Raw genomic sequence first — 19,733 nt, forward strand, 5'->3', positions numbered from 1 at the left:
CACGGACAGCGCACAGCATCCGCGCATTTTCAGCGACCTATACCAGCATCCACAAACCACATATTTATGATCATGTAGGTCAAGCGAATATTAAACTTAAGACTGCATTTTAACAGACAAAGAAAGAACAGAAAAACAGGGTTTATTTTGAAGCAACACCATTGCTCTTGTACTGGTTTGGCTCCATCTAGAGGCTACAAAGGTTAGAGCACAAAGGCACTTGAAATAAACAAAATTTCAATAAGATTATTGAAATAATACAAAAATATTTTGTCAATGGGTTATATAATCAATCCAGATAACAGATACAAATAAAAAGAAACATTGAATAAAATTGGAACACAAAAGGATAAAGGCATTCATTAATTTACCAAGTATTGAAACATAGATAAACATTGCCAAACATTAATTTCCAAATCCAGTTAGTGTGCATTTTGTTTTCCTGGATGGGATCAATACTTCTCACAGCATATATAAGGCTAATCACTGCTATTACTAGCTGGCTGCTGAGTGGTCACAGAGTGGATGTGCTGGAGCAGGCGGTCACAGTAGAGCGGACACCTGTGTTTGCCTCTCACTGCCTCAGTCTCAGTCTTCAGGAGGGACGGGTGCACCAAGGAGCCTTTCTTCAATATATCTGCATACACAAAAAATAAATTCACTGGTCAAATTAGAAAAAAAATACCATAAATTATTTTTTACCTCCATTCTAATAAGAATTAGTTGGTTAGAGTAAAGCCTTATGGTAGTATAGTAAAGATACTACTTGAATTGAGAATGTCTTATTTTAATTGTCTACAGTGGGAAATTTGTCCTCTGCATTTGCCCCATCCTTCAAACAGAACAAGTTACAAGTAATAGCCAACTGCAGTGGAGCACAGAGGGATGCATTTCCACACCCTAAACTAGCAACTTGGCCAGGAGGAGTTATTTAAAGATGATTCTACTGTGCACTAAGATTGTGCATTCTCTGTACATAGTTAACAGTAATACTTTTTTGTCATTTTGCAACTACCGGTACTTGCTTTGAATTTCACTTAAACTCTCCAGTACACTGACAGCAGGGGGCAGTGTTGGACAACATTTAGGATTCACATCATGTCAAGAATGCCTAACTTGGTAGATAAGATTCTTGTACTAGATCTCTTGCACTGGACTGTTCTTTTTCATGTCAATAAACTAACAATTTAAGATTAAGCACAGCAAGTATATGTGTCCAAACATATAATAAATATATAATATAATAAACTATAACTATATACACCTAGAAGCAAGATTTGTTATTTGGTGAAATGAACGGGCATTTCAAACCTCGATATAAAAATGTCTGTGTAATCCCTCAGTCATCCAGCTATGATCCAGAGTAAAAGAAAAATTCAAATCTGTCAGCTGGGCTCAGTATAAAAAGTTAGAAATAGGCAAGAAAAAAGGAAAAGAAAGATCTGTAGCCACACCACAATTTGGAATAAGAAAAAAATGTGTGTGTGTGTGTGTGTGTGTAAACATCAAACCATTTCACAGATATATGTTTGAAATCCATGAGGCCAAAGAAAGGGATCAGCTTCAAGGAAGAACAAAGCTTCCATGTTTGTGGCCCAGTGGTTGGTAGCACTGTCAGATACAGATGATCACTCAGCTCAGCAAGATTTAAAGTTCTTTGGTTTCACAGAGGTATTTTACGGTGTAAAGTACTCAAATACACAAAAAAAAGGATTCATATATGAGTCGCTCTTTGATGAAATACAGCAAAACCAAAGAAAAGTGTATTAAAGTGTATTAAAAAGCAAAGCCATAGTACAAGATCTTATTGCAAACAAATAGTTACTATTTTGTGACAATAAAAGACCTTTTTGGTCAACATTCTCAGAATATTAATTTTGCAAGGTTAGTCTGATGCGGAAATCAATTTCATTCACCTGGGCTTGAAATCTGCACCAAGAGTATAGATTTCTTAAGGGCCTGTATTGGCTGGAAATTCCATGAGGAGATGCTATGAAGAAGAGTTAGGACCCCTGGCAGAGGCATCAGCACTCACCTGCAGCCTGTCAGAAGTAATGACAGCTAACAGAGCAGTGAGTGGGAGAGCAGAGCTGCTCGAGCCTGTTACACTCTTCAGGAAACGCCACTCAAACTTTCCATTGAGACATCCCTAAAACACAGTTGAGCTCAACTGCACACAGACCATTCAGAATAAGGTGGAAGAAAACTGTTGATAGAAAAAAGATGGTTGGATTACGTTGTGTGAGACTGGGGGGAAATTTAGTTTGGGAAGACCCCATATGGTGGTGATTAAAACATGACCATTACAAATGCTTCTGACTTCCCCAAACTGATAAGTTGTCTCAGGTGAACTGGACGAGGTTCAACACAAATAAACATTCAGCATTATATATCACTGAGACATGGAAAAATATTTTCCATTATATGCAAACTGTGAGACCCTAAATGGTTTTATGAACAAATCTCATATTTGGCAGATGACTTGTTCAAGCTGTTCTTTGTGATGAATGGTTTAGCAAATGTTTGAAATAAAAGAGAGGGGAAATCTGCTGACAGCACGCCAGAGCATTAATCCACCGTTTGATAGAGGATACCCGAGAAATCACAACCTCCTGCAAGTGTCTTCAGCGCAGCAAGAAGGTCTGCAAATCATTAAATCAACCTCAAACTGTCTTTCATCTAATTCCTCAGTCTTTATCTTTTAAAACGTTAATATGAATACATTTCCTATTTAATACAAATTCCCAGTTGGCTGGCACACTTTCACTTATTAACAGGAGATCTCTGAGGTCAGTCTCACCCAATACGTGGTCCTGCACTGCGCTGTCAGGGTCGTCCAGGTGGAGGAGCAGTTGCTGAAAGAGGAGCTGCAGATGAGGAGTGCACAGCTCTGGGCTGTAGTCTTTACTCAGACCGCACAACCACAGGCCCAGAGCCTCCAAGGCCACAGCACGTACCTCCTCACTGCTGTCATCCAGACGCTTCAGCAGCTCTACACCAAAAAAACAAACAAAACATGCTCAGATAATGCACTAAAAGTGGGACTAATCACAAGTGATTCTTCTTTGTTTACAGGTGTCACTTACCAGGATAAATCTTGTTCAGTGCTTCAGGGTGCAGACTTGGTCCTATAAGTCTGAGTATTGAGGACACAGAGCGACAAGCTAAAAGTCTGGCCATCTGAGAGTCTTCTTCTAGAGCTGACAACACCTGAGGACTCAATTTCTCCTCAACACACAGCACCTGTAATTAAGTTAGGTTTAGAGTGAGGATGATATGGATAAAACCTTTGATGCCAATTATAGAAGCCAGGAGTCTTAAACTATTGTGTAACATTCTGTAGTAAAACAAAATATCACCTGAGGTACAATATAACTTGGGTCCAAATGTCTTTATCAAACTGACAGGAAATTGATAAACAAGGCACAAGTGAATGTACTGGCCACTGGTCAGGGTGGGATAGAGAAAACATCTGACTGTATTGTAACAAAGCAATATAAAACAGCTGTTAAAAAGAGAAAAGGGAATCCTGGCCTTGGCTCTTAGGAATGACATCAGTGATAATGCAAAGATGAAAATGGAAGTGGAAATGGATTAGCTCAGTTCCGAGGAAATGTTCCACTTAATTAAATGTCTTTGTGAAAGTTTAGAAAACAGATCTGGAGTAGACTGTGTTATACCAGTCATGCTGATCTGCACTTCAAAGGCTCTTGAGGTAATGCACGTTTCTGTATTGCTATATATGGGGTCAGTCTTTTTCAGTTCACAAAGGCGTGCAGTTTTGCCTAGTCACTTTGGAAAAGAGGCCTGTTTGAACACACACGGTTAGTGGGCATACGTGTGGATGGGCAGGTGCACAGGGCCATGTCCTGCTAAAAGGTGCTGCTTTAAACAAGGGCAAGCATTGTTCCTCCAGGACAAAGTTATGTGAACCTGCTTGACCTCGTGTGCACCTGCTACCTGCTGCTGGCCAACACACCATGACAGAGGACAGTTTATTTCCCTGAAGTGCGACATTTATTTGAAGCAACTGATCTAAACACAAAAGCTAAGCTAAATGTCAACAAGAGGAATCACTCCTCTTTCAGTCAGCAAAGTCTTCACCCTCTTCACGGGGTTGATGAAAAGGTCGGTGCACGTCTGTGATGCAGAGATGAAAGTAACCTGTGCAGGTGTGATGGCTCCTCCATGCAGCAGGGCCAGGACACAGCTGATGGCTGCTGTGCGCACAGCAGCTGCAGTCCTCCCAGCACGCCACACCAGGTTAGGGAGCAAGATGTCACAGAGAAACTTCTCAGAATGCTCATGGAAAAGGCTGTGGAAAATAAGAAAACAGCATAAATAAGAATTTTAGGCATTAACAGTTGGTAGTGCTTTTAAAAATCCAGTGAAAAATGCAAGAAACATGTAGTATGTGAAGTTTTATAATGATAGCTCCAGAGATACAAGCCCAAAAATGTCACCATGGTAACACTGTGGACAATGTTTGCATTTCTGACTGACGTGAGCAGCTGTTGTCCTCACTTCGGGACGGGCTGCAGGCTGAACACATTCCCTGATTAAGTTTTGAGCCTGAACTGAGGAACCCACAGCTGAGGAGGACTGGACCTCAGAGGGCAATAAGGGCATAAAGGATGGACCCCATAAACCCCCCATAAGCTGCTCTACAAAGTTCAACACATTTGTGTGTATTCCTTTTCCAATTGTTAAAACAAGGTTAAAGTTAAAATATGTTACCTCCAAAAGTGCGGGTGATACTCTTACCCCTGAGAATCCAATGTGTGTGGTGCCTCCAACAGTAATTTGGCCATCATAGTGAGGATGGTCATCTTCATCTCTGGATCTTTTTCTGGCTGAAGACAGTTCAGGAGTATCTGCATCAAACGGCTCACAAACTCGCCAATTACTGGACCTTCAACAATAAAAAAATCATAATTTTGTAAAAATATTTTGGCAAATACAGCATTATGTGCTGTTTGTTTTTTGTACACTGGTAGATCAGAAGACTTATGCAATGGACAGTAGGCATGAGTTATTGTTTATTAGCCACATTTGGCATGGATATTTTTTCTGCACTGCTGCAGTCTGTGTATGCCCATATGTCATTCTCAGTTTGTTCAAAGAGACAAATCCGATCAACTGAGGACAGACAAGTGAGCAAAACTGTAAATAGAATAGTAATTAAGCTAAAAAAAATATGGCTGTACGTTATTACAATCATGAAGCAAATAATTTTATATCCTAGATAAATACATTTTGTTATTATGTTTGTAAGTAAAAATGTTAATTTGTGAACTTTACTATAACTTAACCAAGGACCAAGGCAACAGTGACTCATAAAGAGGTATTTTGTTTAACAGGGACTACACTGGTGAAAATTCCAGTTAAAAAAACACAATAGAATCAGTCCCAGTCCTAGTTTAGGTCATGCTTACACACACCCACACAGTCTAACAGTGTGTTTACAGAGGTATAAATAGTTGTGTGTAATGAGTGATAGGTGTGCACTGTGGACGTGAGACATAGGAAATCCTGTGGCTGGCCAAAGGTGACATGAGATAAAAAACAGACAGAAAGAAAATTATCCTCAAACTACACAAAGGGAATGTCTACTTTTAATTTCACTATCACGTATTTTTTTCCATTATGAAGACAATAAAATTTGATAAAACAAAAAAGGTGGATAAGGAAAAGGCTGATAAGGAAATGGATATGGATTCTCAGATAAAATAAACAATGGCATGAAACAGTTTTTAAAAGGGCATGATGAAGCAGAATGACCAATCTTTTAGAAGCAAAATCCGCTACTTGTTCAGGATCCATTTCCTTGAACTATGCAGTCATCAAAGGCAGAAGTTACACTATTCCTCAAAAGGATGATTAGTACACTGTTCAAAACAAGTAATAGTTGTAAGGCAGACACACACCCACACACACAGACATGGGCCTTGGCTTCAAAGCGACCTTGATCTAGAGAAGGGTCAAAAGCAGACTGCTATTGTGCTTTTTGAAGCAGTGAGCAGCAGTGGCATGGACAGACCAGTTAGCTCATCGAGTCTGCACTGTGTGTATTAGAGGATTAGGCTAGTCCCCTGCAGCCCTGTCAATTAGTACCAGGCAGAGCACAAGTCAAGAAAAATAAAGATGAAAGTGTTGTATGAGGCGCTGATCACAAAGGATTATATATTTTGGAGGGAGATAATAGGAGGTCCCCAGTATGAAACATGGGGTCATAGCTTTGTACACACATTCAGACTCACACAAGCTTTGAAAGGTGACACTAGCTAACAAACAGACACAGGGACATGTTTTTTTTTCATTTCAAATCCCACGATTCAGAATAAGATAATTAAACTTTGTGATCATTTTTTGTATTGGCATTCTGAAACTACTACTTAAAATGTAGACTATTGGAAGAACAGCTGGCTCAGTTGACTTCGATTCTTGTATAGATGGATTCTTGTATGAACAGGACCAAGTTATGTCTTGACAGCCTCTGTAAGAATATGTCCACAAACCATGCATATCCCATTTGATAACACATTTAGATAAACTAGCTTATAAAGGTAACAAAGTGATGTGGTAAAATCAGGAGCTGGTTATTACACACATGCTATTAAAACACTTCTGTGTGTTCTGTTTGTGTCTCTTCAGCACCTTTGGTTTAGCTTGGCAATCTGCATGTTTAAACTGCAGTTCTCACCTGATTGTGTGACTATGATATGTAGCTGGAGCCTCTCCGGGGAATAACTGGACCAGTTGTTGACAGAGGCACAGAGCCAGTCCATCAGCTGCTCCATGTGGACTCTATAGAGCTGCTGTAGGGAGTCCAGGCCCTGCACCTTACACAGCAAATGCATACTGTCCACTGCCTGACGAGGAGAGGGACAAGAACACACAGTAAAGTATTCAAATGGTGAAGAGAATGGAATAATATGCACAACAAGTATAATAGCAAATTCAGAGCAACTATCTCAACTTCATATGGACCAGCTTCCAATTATTTGAGGTTACAGTCTGACAAACTGTGTTATGAAGCCATAACAGTAACAAACAGTGATGTGTAATCTGATTCCAGGGTTGCCAAACTTCAGCAACCAAACTCACATAAGGGCGTCTGACAAAAAAAAAAAAAAACACAGCTTGGATGACATAGATCTGCCCCCTCCTTTCTCACACACAAAAACGCCACCCAGAGAGCCAATAGATTCAGATAAGAACATTTGTCACTGAAATTCGGGACTTTCATTAGCATTATTCTAAAATGAACACATCTTAAATGGAAATTAACACATCTTATATGGTAAATAACTCTGACCAAACCCATGGTCAATATTTTGTACTCAGGGCAGTGCTTAAAAACCTGTCCAATTCTCCATGAAACCAACAGACCAGGCAACACTATTTGATCATTCTGAGTTATTTTCACATATATTTAGATAGAATATTAAAGCCAAAATGCTTTGAGATACACCATATTGTAAAATTATGGGAAAAATAACACAGTCATACCATAAAACAACTCCGTAACAAAAAAAACTAAGAGACAGGATGTCAGAAAGTCACAGGAACTGAGTGAGCCACACACAGCCACACAGACATGCACCAATAAGGCTGAGAGGAAGGGAGCAGGAATGAGAGATAGGAGAGTAAATAATTAGCCAACTCTTCAGGGGAGGAAAGTGACCTGTCAGGGCACTTTATAGTTCCTTCATGGTCCCTCAGGGATGATCAGGGACCTAAACAAAGGCTGAATCAGACATTTGGGTCAGTCGTGGGTCTAAAGAGAGCTAGAGAACCATGACAAGTCAGCTGATGGGAAAGACTGTCCCCTTTATTTTGGGAAAACATATTTTGCTTTTTTCCTTTGCTTCCTGAGACTACCCAAGGCCATTCTCAGCCTCGTGGTGGTTTTAATTTATTCCTCCCTGCCTCCTCTCCAGCATGGTATCACAACATACACTCATTATAGTCAGGCGAAAATGAACAGTGGTAACCCTAGCGGCGTCTGGGCAAAATCTGGGCCAAACTTCCAATGCCTTTCCCTGTCATTAACCTCCCACAGAGCTGAGAAGTGAGATGACACTTTAGAAGCAGTTACGGCAACTTCAATATCACTTGTCACTGTTTCTGTGAACTGATTACCTGCTGTCTATTAGGTCATTTGTATGCGCAGTCTGACCCAATAAGCTACAAATAGACTGCTTTCCACAGCAGGTGTGCGTCATCAGACAAGTCCTGTTAGTCAATCAACTATTTCCAACTATTTTGTCTGTGGCTAACCCTGCCTTATTCCTACCCACTTTTTACACTGCACCAGATTTAAAACGGGAACGGCAAAGGAGCAATTACATGTCCTACCTAATAAAATGGTTTTGAATGATTTTAAAAGGACCCTCGACAGCTAATAACTGGAAGCCTAATAATAAACAGTTAACTTATGATTAGGATTTCTTTACCTTTTCAGTGAGTTCTGGCTCTGTGGAGAGGCATTGCACTGTGACCAACACTTTTAGGAGCTGCAGACTGACAGAAGTGCACTCAGAATCACACTGATATAACAGGACGTCCACACAGGCCAACAGCTGCTCCAAGTACATAGCCTGTGACAAAAAGAAGCCAAAAATAATAATTATTAAAAAAAAACAGTGCTAGAATTATGTTGATGATTGTGAGTAGGCTTGTCAAAAAATACTAACTGATACTAGAACAATTACTGACAGTGAAATAAAAAGATATAAGCTTTGTGGCTCAAATAAGAACTGACCCTGACCCATATCTTTAACAATACTGGATAGATATAGTATAGACAGTGCCTTAGTGGAGGTCTGCGGTCTTTTTATTAGTTTGAGCCACTATTAATTTGTGCATAGCAATTTAAAAGGGAAAAAGAGTACCCATTAACAGCAATTTAAACTTTCCAGCTGAGAAGAATGTGCTAGTCTAGTCACTTGTCAGCCAGTGTTGTGGTGTTGTGGTGAGGTCATGTTTAGACAAAGACCTAAGGCTCAGGCTAATTTCCATGCCATTACTGGGATCGTGGCCCCTTTTCCGGTTTTCGTCTGGCCTGTTATTAGGGTTGTTTGGAAGAGAAGGGATCGAAGGGTGTAGTTAGAAGGTAAACTTGGGCAGGGGGCTGTGTGTGTATTTATAATGGAGGGGGTTAGAGTAAAACACCTCCAGGTATTTGGTCTAGTGATGAGGAGTTGGTTTTGGAGGGCCATTCAATAAACATTCACACAGCCACTGGAGTCTATCCAACACTGGGGGGCACTATTCATGTTTCTCAAGATTGAACAGTGGAGTTTGGCATTAGTCTGCAAGGGAATGGCCAAACTTGCAAATGTTTTAAATTTCTAGGAACATCGCAGTAATGTTCTTAACAAATTCCAAAAGATGCATAGACATTTAATCTATTATAGGATACAGAATTAAGCAATACAATGTGCTTAAAGTTATTGAGAAAAGATAAATACATTACCCATTATTGATGAGGGAAATCTGAGCTTGTGATCTGAACATTTTATGGCCTTATGGTAGGCAGTAGTGGAAATACAGTGACAGACGTGAACATGCAGACATAATGTAGTAGTGGCACACACGCATATTACAAACACTTGGAAAACAATCATTAGGGCTGGTCCAGGGAGAAAAAGGGAGAACGGAAAAAGTGTTACAGTGTAATGACAAGGTGGACACCTGGAGCGAGGCAACGTACACCTGGTTTCATTGGTCTGGGCACGCTTCTCAAGCTTGTTACAAAGTGTGTCCACCATTCATAGCATTCATCAATTACCTGTACATACATAGCAATTCCAGGTAGGGAATGTAAGTACATAACTTGCATCATTATTATAACATACTTTTTTTTTACTTTTAAAATTGGGCTGCAAGATTAACAGCAAATCAAAATCAAAAGTTAAATGATGACAAATACATTCATTGTCCACAATTATTTGAGTTGAGTGATTTCCAATGTTAATGCATCTGCACTATGTAGATTAAATTTTCATTTTAAAACATAAAAAAATGCTTTTTTCCTAAATTATTCACCTTATTAGAAAATATAATCTTTATCCCAATTTTTAGGATCTTAAACCATAACTATTATTAACAAGCGTAGTAGTAGTAGTAGTAGTAGTATGCAATAGTAGTAGCAGCAGCAGTTGCAGTAGTAAAAGTAGTAGTATGAATAGCTATCTAAGCCCACTCCTCAATTACGGCTGCCATGGTAACAGGGAAACAAACAGTTGGCCATTTGTCGTCAGGTAATGACCTGCCTTTCTTCCCCTTTCCCTATCTGTCGCTCAGTCAATAAGGGAGACATATGCACTTGTAACTGCCGATAAAACCCAGGCATGCCAGCACACACATGAATGAACCCAAATGTCTACATATTGAGAATTACAAAAAATTCTCAGATATGTTTAGCTTAACAAGATGAAAAGGTAATCATTATATAAATAGTTGCCCATCATATGGGCAACTATTTATTTTAACAATAACTCACCTTGGTACTTTTCAAACTACATAAATATGGCTGTACAAATACCTGGTAATTTACCATCCTCCCTATTTTCCATGACCTGGTTCCTTCATACAGCATATATTTATAAGCTTTTTTACACAAACCTTGCACACCGCTAAGTAAGGTGTATTGGTTTCATGTTTGCTTATCCGCTTTGTAATCATTCCTGTAACATCTAGCCATCAGTGAAAAGCAAACAACCATTTTGCACTAATCTGGCTATGTCCAAACACAGTCTGACACTGCCTCTCCTGTTATTCTACCTCACATTCTTAAAATCTTCAACAAGAATCTGTCATTTATTGTTTTAAGTCATCGCTTTCCCCACCCAAATAATAAAAACAGTGACATGAAAGAGCCATAGAGGTTAAGTTGCAGCATATATCAGCTTCTAGATACAACTTGTGCTTCGGCTTGTTCCTCAAACTCCCCACAGGGCCTTGCAGTCCCACCCCCATCTCTGTACACTTTGAAGATTATTTATATTTCATTTCTTAACAGGCTTCATCTTATCCAAGTCAAACCTTGCTTTTTATTTCTCATTGCCTCTGGTTCATATGGCACATAGCTCTGTAAAGCTGGATCAGAGTGCACATATTTTAAGTTCCTTATTCCTTATTAAAAGAAAACAACTGATATAAAACATGGACATTTTGAATTGTTTTACAGCCATCCTCGTCCGTCTTTTATGGGACAACAGGTGAAATATTTAGCCCAATAAAATTCATATCAGGTGGATAAATAGGCTTGCACCAAACAAGTGCGCAGTGTTCTGAGGTTAGGCCTGCACAATACGATGATCACATGATTTCTGCATAAATCTGAAGCATAATCACTTTAACTGAAAACAGAAATAGTTAGTATCTTTATATTAAGCTGAGTACTGGCACAGATAGAGAAACTTATTTTCCGTAATGTACTTGCATGAAAAGCAGTATGGGTGTTCCCTTTCACAGAGCCATTTAAAAAGTCAGCCTTTAACATAATGGTGTTAAAGGCACTGTACTAATTGTTCACGAGAACTTCCAGAGGTCAGAGCGCATCAGCATTACTTCCTAGTTCAAGGACAATAAAAATACATTTATAATTAGATGTAGACAGCACACATCAGTCTCATATCTTACCTGCTTTTACAATATATCTGTAGTGGGGCAAAAATCATACTTTTTTACACACAAAAAAATCAATACAATCTATTTAATGCTCTATGTGGTTAATTAGGTTAATAGAAAACATTAAACTGATGCCCCTATGTGTATTGGCTCAGCAATCTGACCAAGCTACCTTCAGTGAACTTCTTATCAAAGATGCCACAGGTGCATTTTAGAGCGTGCTCCTAAACATATGACCAGCCATAAAAGACACAACAGCCTTCAATGAACAGCACAGCTGATCAAGAGAGAGGAAACAGAGGTCTGCATCCATCTGTGTGACAATGTGTGACCATCCTGTCCTGTTATTCCTCTCTGTGGATGACCCCTGCTAGATTGGAACAAGAGAACAGAGGAGCGGGTCAGTTTCCTTTCCCATTTATCACATGGGCTTGAGCAGACAGGCTTTGAAATTTCAGGGATTGTTTTAAGGCCTTGGCAGTGAGACAGGAAGAAAAAAAAGGTGGTGAACTCTGGTCTTTTTTTGTGCGACCTTACATAGAACTATAAAAACAGACATTGTGTTGCCTCGTCTATTTGCAGAGGTGACTGGAGCCATGCTGAGGTCACATGGAATTAGAGGATTTATGTTATTATTATCTCTGAGGGGAAATTCTTGAAAGCCCCACAGTGAGGGATGTTGGGTCAGTGGTATAGGTGAGTTAGTGGCAGGCAAATCTGAAAATATTTTGTGAAGGGAAACATGTTTTAGGAAAATAGAACAGCAAAGAGGATGTGAGTGATATTTTCCAGTGTTTTTGAAGAAGGCATCTTAGTTATTTCTGTTGGAGTACTATGCAGTCTTATGGGAGCAGCACACGTGGGAAGAGAGGTTTTTAAACACTGTTTGAAAAGTGTCATTTTAGCCAACTTAGCATCTACTCCAGAGCAAACTCGCTGAACTTACTGCTCACAGAGGTGCTATTGAAAAGAAAACTACACATCAAAATTATCAAGAAACTTGCTTAATGCTTGCAAGCAAAAACATGGTCAATATAAATTATGATTTATGGAACATACAGATCATTCTGGTTGCTTTTTAGGCATAGACTTAGATAGATATGAGGGGAAAAAAACAACTATCTTTTGGTTCTGTGTTACTGGCACTGCTGTAGCAATTACTATGATATATTCAGATTTATTTTACTTAAAGATGTAGTCACTCTTTCATCCTGTTTTTAGCCCTGGTGTAGAAAATACTACTTGTTGGAGGTAACTTGTTGCATTAAATTAATTGTGAGTGGTAGAGCATTTGCCCACAAACTTGAATCTTGGTGGTTTCATTCCAGCTAAGAGCATGTGTATACAGTTGTCGTTCTGGAGGTGCAGGGGCAACTAACTCAAAGTGGCAGCAAAGTCTGTTTAGTCTGCCCCAAGACAGCTGTGGCTCCCAGAGGTGTTTTTACCACAGAGAGTATTGAATGATTGCTGCATTAAAATGTAAAGTGACTAGTAAAGATCTATTATATAGAGTTGTATTTACACTCTAATATATTATTATTAACATTGATGACTACCAATCAATCTTTTGAAACCACCATTTTCTGTTGACCTGTTCTGTTCTCCTTACCCTATGCAATTTACTTTACCCATTTCCAAAACTAAAATCCCTTCTGACCTGTTGATATTCCTGGCAGACGTCAGGGTGAGCTAGGGTGTTGGTCAACTCTTCAAGATGAGGTTTAAGGAGAGGCTTGGGGCAGCCTCCTAATACTGCAGCAAGAACCATGAGGGGAGCCCAAGGATGAGAGGCAGAGGAGGGGGATGTCACATGACACAGCATCAACTTGAGGAAGACGGCAGGAGGCACAAATGTTCCCAATAGTTTTGCAGCTGCCAGACACTACAGTATATGTGGACAGAAAGAAAAAAAGAGATAGCAAAAGGATATAAGTAACAGGAAACAATGGTTTAACCTGGTACATCTATAAAAGACCCAGTATAAACAGGTGCATCCATGGTCCTTGGGCTGTGTTTGACCCAGAGTAAAATGAGAACAACAGTCTCGTGTGCTGACACAGAGCTCAACAGATGTGTCCTGAAATCAGTCTAGCAGTGGTCAGAGATTTGGGTCACGGACAGGTATAGCAAGTCCAGATGAAATGTTGTCACCACAGAGATAAAAAATATGTGTAAAATAGCATTTACTTACATTGTTGACGACATCCTTTTCTGTGTCTGTGCAGGCTCTATAAAGTGTGGCTAGCAAAGGTTGGAGGTGCTGTGTGCAGTGGTCTTCTGCATGCAGGAGCAGCACAGATAGCAGTTGTGATGTTCGAACCCGAGTAGCAACCAGCCAATCAGTGATATCATGGGTGATCGCGGGTACCAGTCTACCAAGGTTTCTAACGACAAGCTCTCTACAGCCCAGTCCAGGACGCTCCACTGCAACATACAACATTTCAGTGTGCATCATGTACATAATGTACAATTTAAACTTGAAATCTGCTCTTAAGGACAGATAGGTGGACATAACAACAAAAGAATTTCAATTCACAGAATCAGCAGAAATGAAATGATAAATTAAACATTTGACTCTGCGTTGCTTTTTGATAAAGAAACAGATCTATAATCTGGTAGAAAGCTCAAAAAGTAAATTTTGCACAATACCTCCATTTAACTGGTTTATAACTGTTAGCTTGAGGTATGAGTAAAATTTATTTTAGTACTATACACCCTCTGGCTTTTTCTTTTTCTTATAGAGATAATGAAAAGGAAACAGGGAAGTTTGAGAGTAGAAAAGGAAAGAGATAAATCAAGGAGACAAAACAGGACAAGACAAAACAAGCTTCTCCCTGGTCGTTTCTCACTGCTGACAGTGACCTCTTCACATTGGGAGGGCCAGCAAATTTACGAGTGAAGTAAAACATAAGCCAGATTTCTTTCTTTTTCTGTCCCTGGGCAAAGATGTATTAAGTATTGTTGCATGTGTAGTAAAGGAGGGTTTGAGAATACAAAAACACAACTCGTGAAATTAACCTTTTCATACTAGCCTACAGTAGTGAACCTGTTCAAGAGTTCATCCACTTTTAGGGCCCTGGGGCAGACAATCAATCTCTCCAAACCAGTCCCTGCACTGAATACTAGCCTGTCAAACTAAGTATATAACATGGTCTACTGTACATTGGAACGAGAACAGCAATAAAATACAGATAATTTACAGTAGCATGTGGAGCAATTAAAGCTACTACAGCTATACTATTTAAATGTATGTCTGCAAAGACAGACGTTAGATTGAGTTCAGCTCAGTTAAACAATAGAATTAAGGTTAGGTGCAGCTTCAACATTTATGCACAGGGCCATACCTACACAGTAGTCTTTAATAACTTTACAAATATTCTATAATTGTTGTGAAAAAAACAAAACACAATAATAGTGAACTAAATAAAATTCACTTAAGCTAGTTACCTCCTGATGGATAAAAGGGAGGTGGGGTGAGGAGGAAGTCCATCTTGTCTTTTATATCTTCCTCATTCTCCTTTTCCCACTGAGCACCAACTTGCCTCCAAAGATCAGCTGCTAGAAGTCTGTGCACATCACAAACGTACCATCACTGGATGCAAGGTATATTTTATTACATGATAAATATGTCGATTTCCTACACTATGCATCATATGTAATATAAATGTACCAAAACTGACAACAAAAAAACCCCAAAAACTATTGTAATAAAAAAATGAAATAAATGATATTTTTACCTGATTTCGGGTATCTCGTCACTGGTGTTTGTAAGAAGAAGTGGGATAAGTGTGTGAAAGTATGAGTATCTATCTGGCAGGTGGAGAAGCCAGTCACCTACTACAGCAGTCACAGCTTTTCTTACCTGGAACACAAAGTTAAGTTGTTAATGTGTAATAAAGTGAAGTGTCAATCTGGTAACATACTAATTCTGCACAAAATGAAAATTACCTGTGAAGAGTCATCAAAAAGTCTCTGTGCCAGATGAGAAACAACATCATTTACATTTTTGCCTGTGCCATATTGAATGACTGCCCCTGTGGCCTCAATAACAGACACTCGCACTCTCGAGTGTTGATGAGATATTGTCTGCATTAAAGGCTTCACCAGACTCTCCGCCTGCATGTGGAATTGCTCTGCAGGGAAAGAGAAAACTTCTTTTTTAAATATTATTATTAATTTGTTATTGTCCCCATGTTCCCAAACCTCTCACTTTACCCAAAAGAGGTTTGAGAGTACCCTTGAAACCATAGCAACAGAGAGTGTCAACAATGACCAACCTGGCACACATTTAGCAAAATGTATGGTACATTTGCAGCTTTCTCTTTTTACATCCGGAAAAGGGTCGACAATGCCTCTCTGGAGTATATTAATCATTTCGTTCAAATAAGGTGCAAGGTGTTTGCCGCACACCTCAACCGTCAGAGTTAACATTTCTAGAGCCGATAGGCGAAGCTCCTCCGCGGGCTCCAGAATGTCTTTCTCCCCAAACCGCTGAGCCAAACACGGCATTAGATAAGGTAACGATTCCTCCGGCTTTGAAACACAACGAATACACTCGGATAACATCGTGATAGCCGTTTCTCTGCATCTCTCCATGGGATCAGACAGACATTTGAGCAGAGGCTTTAGCAGGACAGTAAACACCTCATGTAACACGTCGCTGGAAAGATTTTTGTCAATAGTCTCCTTTTTGATTTGTTCAATAGCACGCTTTCGTGTCGCCTTGTTGTCTTCATTTAGACAGTTTAAATGACGAGTTAGTCCTCTCAAAACCACCTCGGAAGAAGCGTGCTCCTCTCCTGCCGCCATCGCTGCCATGTGTTGCTGTGGTAACCAGTAATGTACGACAAACAAACGACTGCTTTACGGTAACTCCTGTTCAAAATCTCAAACTTTACTTACAACAACAATGAACAACACTTCACAAATCCCTCAAATGATGTGAGGCGGGTTTCAACCCCCTGTGACATTCATCTATACAGTCTATACATACCGTTTACGATATTATTCTCTTTTTCCACTAAATCTGTCTGCCTTTACAATTTCTGCCTACAGTTAAATAGCTTGAGTAGCAGAACTTTACTGTGAAATTTAGAAATAAATTCTGTTAAATACTTTTTATGTGTTTTTAAGCTCTTATTATAGAGCCATGGTGGGGCCCGTGTGGTCAAGAGCGCCTTTGCGGTCGATCGGGAGGATGCGGGAGGATGACACACTGACGTCATTGGGACTGACGCAGAGGCAGATCGAGGCAGAGCAGCAGCAGCATCAGGGCATCTCGACTCAGCCTACAGCGACGGGTTTGCGCATTGAGCATCCTCTAGTCAACACAAACGGTAGGGACAACACCTGTTTATGGATACAGTTCAGTGGTCTTATACATGCGTAAACATCGGGTTTCTGTCGCGCTAGTCGTAGCATGCACCCTTGCTGTGATTTGGTTGTTGTTATTGTAAGGTTAGCAAGGCTAGTTTTAGCCACTGTATAACTGCATCTTTATGTTTTAAGAGTTTATTATCTTGCATCCCTACATTGGGTCATAAGCATTAAATATTAGGCGAACAAAGCTACATTTGTTGGATTTTTTCTGACACAGGATTGCATTAATATGCAACAACAATGTCATGTTAGCTTACTTGCATTTAAGGAAGTAGAGAAGGGTAGCAGCCTATCTCATCTGACATCTGCACCTGCAGTGCACTTGTTTCTCTTTTAGACATATTTTTACCAGCAACACATTCATAACGTTGCGATGTTACATAATTCGCTCTACTGCAGTATTTATCATCATCCTCACAACAAAATATGTATCCATTATACACTGAACAATGAAAAAAAAAAAAGTTATCACAATGTTATGCACTTATAAATCAAAACTTCTAATTATTTATGTGTATATAGTATTGTATATTGCATTTTTCTAATCACAGCATCGCTAGATTATATGCTTCATTGGCATCATATTAGTGATATAGATATTACATATTAGTAATTACTTTTTTCAGCATCTTATAGTATCCATAGATCCAGGTTGATACAAAAATGTACAATAAAAAACTGTTAAAACAAATGATTATATATTTTTTTAATGATAAAGTCCTTAAAATGTTGCATATAACAGGAAGCTGTAATCCATGAATGCATTACACCCAATTACACAGCAGAAAGTCAAGGTCTTTCAGAAAAAGTGTCCATTTAGAGGTCTTCTTTTCCAGATCAAGTCCTTTCCTCCTTTTCCCAGACTCTGTCCTTTGTGTCCCCATGTTTTCCCATACTAACACTGTCTCTGTTCCACCCCTCTTCTCATGGTCCTCCCTGTTTTCTCCTACTGTCACACAGATATACAATAAGATGGCCACCTCCTCCTCCACTCTGGAAGAAGACGAGAGTTTGAAGGGCTGTGAGATTTTCGTGCAAAAGCATAACATCCAGCAGATCCTCAAAGAGTGCATTGTGAACCTTTGCATCGCTAAGCCTGAGCGTCCTATGAAGTTTCTGCGAGAGCATTTTGAAAAGCTGGAGAAGGTTGGTCCTATTGATCTGAATTAAATGTTTGGAATCTTTCAGTATGAAATTACCTTAAGTTTGTTAGCTTAAGATGGTTTGTTGTGCACTTAAGCCTGTTAAACTAATTAAATTCTTCTGGCAGTTTTACTCTTTTACAAAAGGCATAAATATTTCTCCTGCCATTGACTGTAAATGAATCCTTCAGTCTTCCATGGTGCAGATAAAAACGCAATAAATTATATAATAATGTACTGATTATAAGTTATTCTTCCCAAGAGAGGTGGTTCTCTTGATGTTGACAGCATTTTTACCCAAAAAAGCAAATATTTTTATTACAATAAAATGCGTTAATATTGCCTTTAGGTTCTACAGTGCTAGTTGGCTTCTGAGCAGATCATGAGATCTATTTGAACAATGAAGAATGATATCTACTCATTCACCATGATCTCAAATGGGTCTCAAAGGTGTACATAATGGTGCTTTCGGCTGGTTTCAAGAACAGAAGCTGCAGTTGTTAAAGCACCAAAATTATTTTGAGGTTCTAGCTTATCAGCCTTTTGCCCTCAGGACCTGTATTTATGTGAAGTTGCTGAGTGTGTGTAAGGACATGTGAGAGTCATAAGTTTCATTTTCACACATCTTAGGAATAAAGTACAATCCAAGCTTTGTCTGTACTCATCCTTTTGTTAACCATTTGGGGCTGGGCATGCAGTGGCTCTTCTCCAGGCTCCTGGATGCTCTTCAGTGATGCTTCATATTGCCAGTATAAGTGTTACAAAAGGTGTACGCTGAAGGTAAGGCTCTGTTGATGACACTTGAGTCAGCTCTTCACTGTGTGTTAACGGTCTCATCTCTGTTGCCAAAGAGACAGACCATTGGAACAAGCTCTGAGCAGTGCTGCTGAGATATAGGACATCTATTGCTGTTGTTACAGGAGAGTGTTATGCTGCAAAGTGAGGCAGTCAGAATACTAATAAGAGTCAATAACAGTGGCTGTGAATGTACTACTTCATATATTGTATTACAGAATCTGCATGGTTGCATGTTCCACTCTTTTACTAAGACAATAATAATTCAATGATAGCACTTTTGTAAATAATATTAAAAGTTGCATTACATTATTGTGCGTTATTCATGCAGGCCACAGTTTTTCTGGGTGACAGATGTGTGTTCTACTGACCCTCTTGACCACCACAGTCACATTACCACATAATCAGGAGAGGCAAGTCTTGATCAGGGATAGAGCAGATGTGTAACCTTCTAGCTATGTTTTTACTGGTAACTTTTTAATAGTTGATCATTTCTGTAGTTATTATTTAACATGGATTAACGATACGTGTTTGATATGACATAATATAGTCAGTGTTGTCTGCTGTAAAACATGCATTACAGTTAATTGAGAAATACAATGCTTTGTTAAAGTATTGTCCACCCAATCTTCCCCGCTTGTTTGTTGTTGTGCCAAAAAGCAGTAGAGCTCTGCCCCCTCCTTTGTCTAACCCAATTTCAAGTCTGATCCGAGTCTGGATCACATGATCTTTTGGAACTGTCTGCTGTGAGGTTAGCCACAAGCATAGGGAAACATG

General features: G+C 39.4%; 2 protein-coding genes across 2 annotated transcripts in view; one reads left to right on the plus strand and one right to left on the minus strand.

The window, feature by feature from the left end:
- Window positions 1-126: 126 nt before the first annotated feature.
- On the minus strand, window positions 127-16,463 carry LOC117375113 (dynein axonemal assembly factor 5-like). Its single transcript, XM_033971370.2, has 13 exons — window positions 15,918-16,463; window positions 15,589-15,773; window positions 15,378-15,502; window positions 15,088-15,206; window positions 13,832-14,064; window positions 13,298-13,522; window positions 8,460-8,603; window positions 6,704-6,872; window positions 4,765-4,912; window positions 4,165-4,315; window positions 3,087-3,243; window positions 2,801-2,992; window positions 127-637 (listed from the first exon to the last, which is right to left on the minus strand). Exons 1-13 carry the CDS (start codon window positions 16,456-16,458, stop codon window positions 480-482), a joined length of 2,547 nt encoding a protein of 848 aa, XP_033827261.1. The 5' UTR covers window positions 16,459-16,463; the 3' UTR covers window positions 127-479.
- Window positions 16,464-16,857: 394 nt separating this feature from the next.
- prkar1b (protein kinase, cAMP-dependent, regulatory, type I, beta) overlaps window positions 16,858-19,733 on the plus strand; it is a 48,664-nt gene continuing 45,788 nt past the window's right edge. The window contains exons 1-2 of the mRNA XM_033971328.2: window positions 16,858-16,976; window positions 17,980-18,165. Of these exons, the coding sequence (XP_033827219.1) occupies window positions 17,992-18,165 (174 nt within the window). The 5' untranslated portion in view covers window positions 16,858-16,976; window positions 17,980-17,991. The remainder of the gene's footprint in view (window positions 16,977-17,979; window positions 18,166-19,733) is intronic.

The sequence above is a fragment of the Periophthalmus magnuspinnatus genome, chromosome 8 (assembly GCF_009829125.3).
Source record: "Periophthalmus magnuspinnatus isolate fPerMag1 chromosome 8, fPerMag1.2.pri, whole genome shotgun sequence".
NCBI lineage: Eukaryota > Metazoa > Chordata > Actinopteri > Gobiiformes > Gobiidae > Periophthalmus > Periophthalmus magnuspinnatus.

What these genes read in the sequence shown, in the direction of transcription:
- LOC117375113 (XM_033971370.2), bottom strand. Translation starts at nt 16,458, where the DNA reads ATGGCAGCGATGGCGGCAGGAGAGGAGCACGCTTCTTCCGAGGTGGTT. An exon ending in TCTGCCAGGAATATCAACAG is followed by an intron (nt 8,604 to 13,297) that starts GTCAGAAGGGAT and finishes TTTTTGTCACAG; the next exon opens with GCTATGTACTTGGAGCAGCT. An exon ending in TATCATAGTCACACAATCAG is followed by an intron (nt 4,913 to 6,703) that starts GTGAGAACTGCA and finishes TTATTGTTGAAG; the next exon opens with GTCCAGTAATTGGCGAGTTT.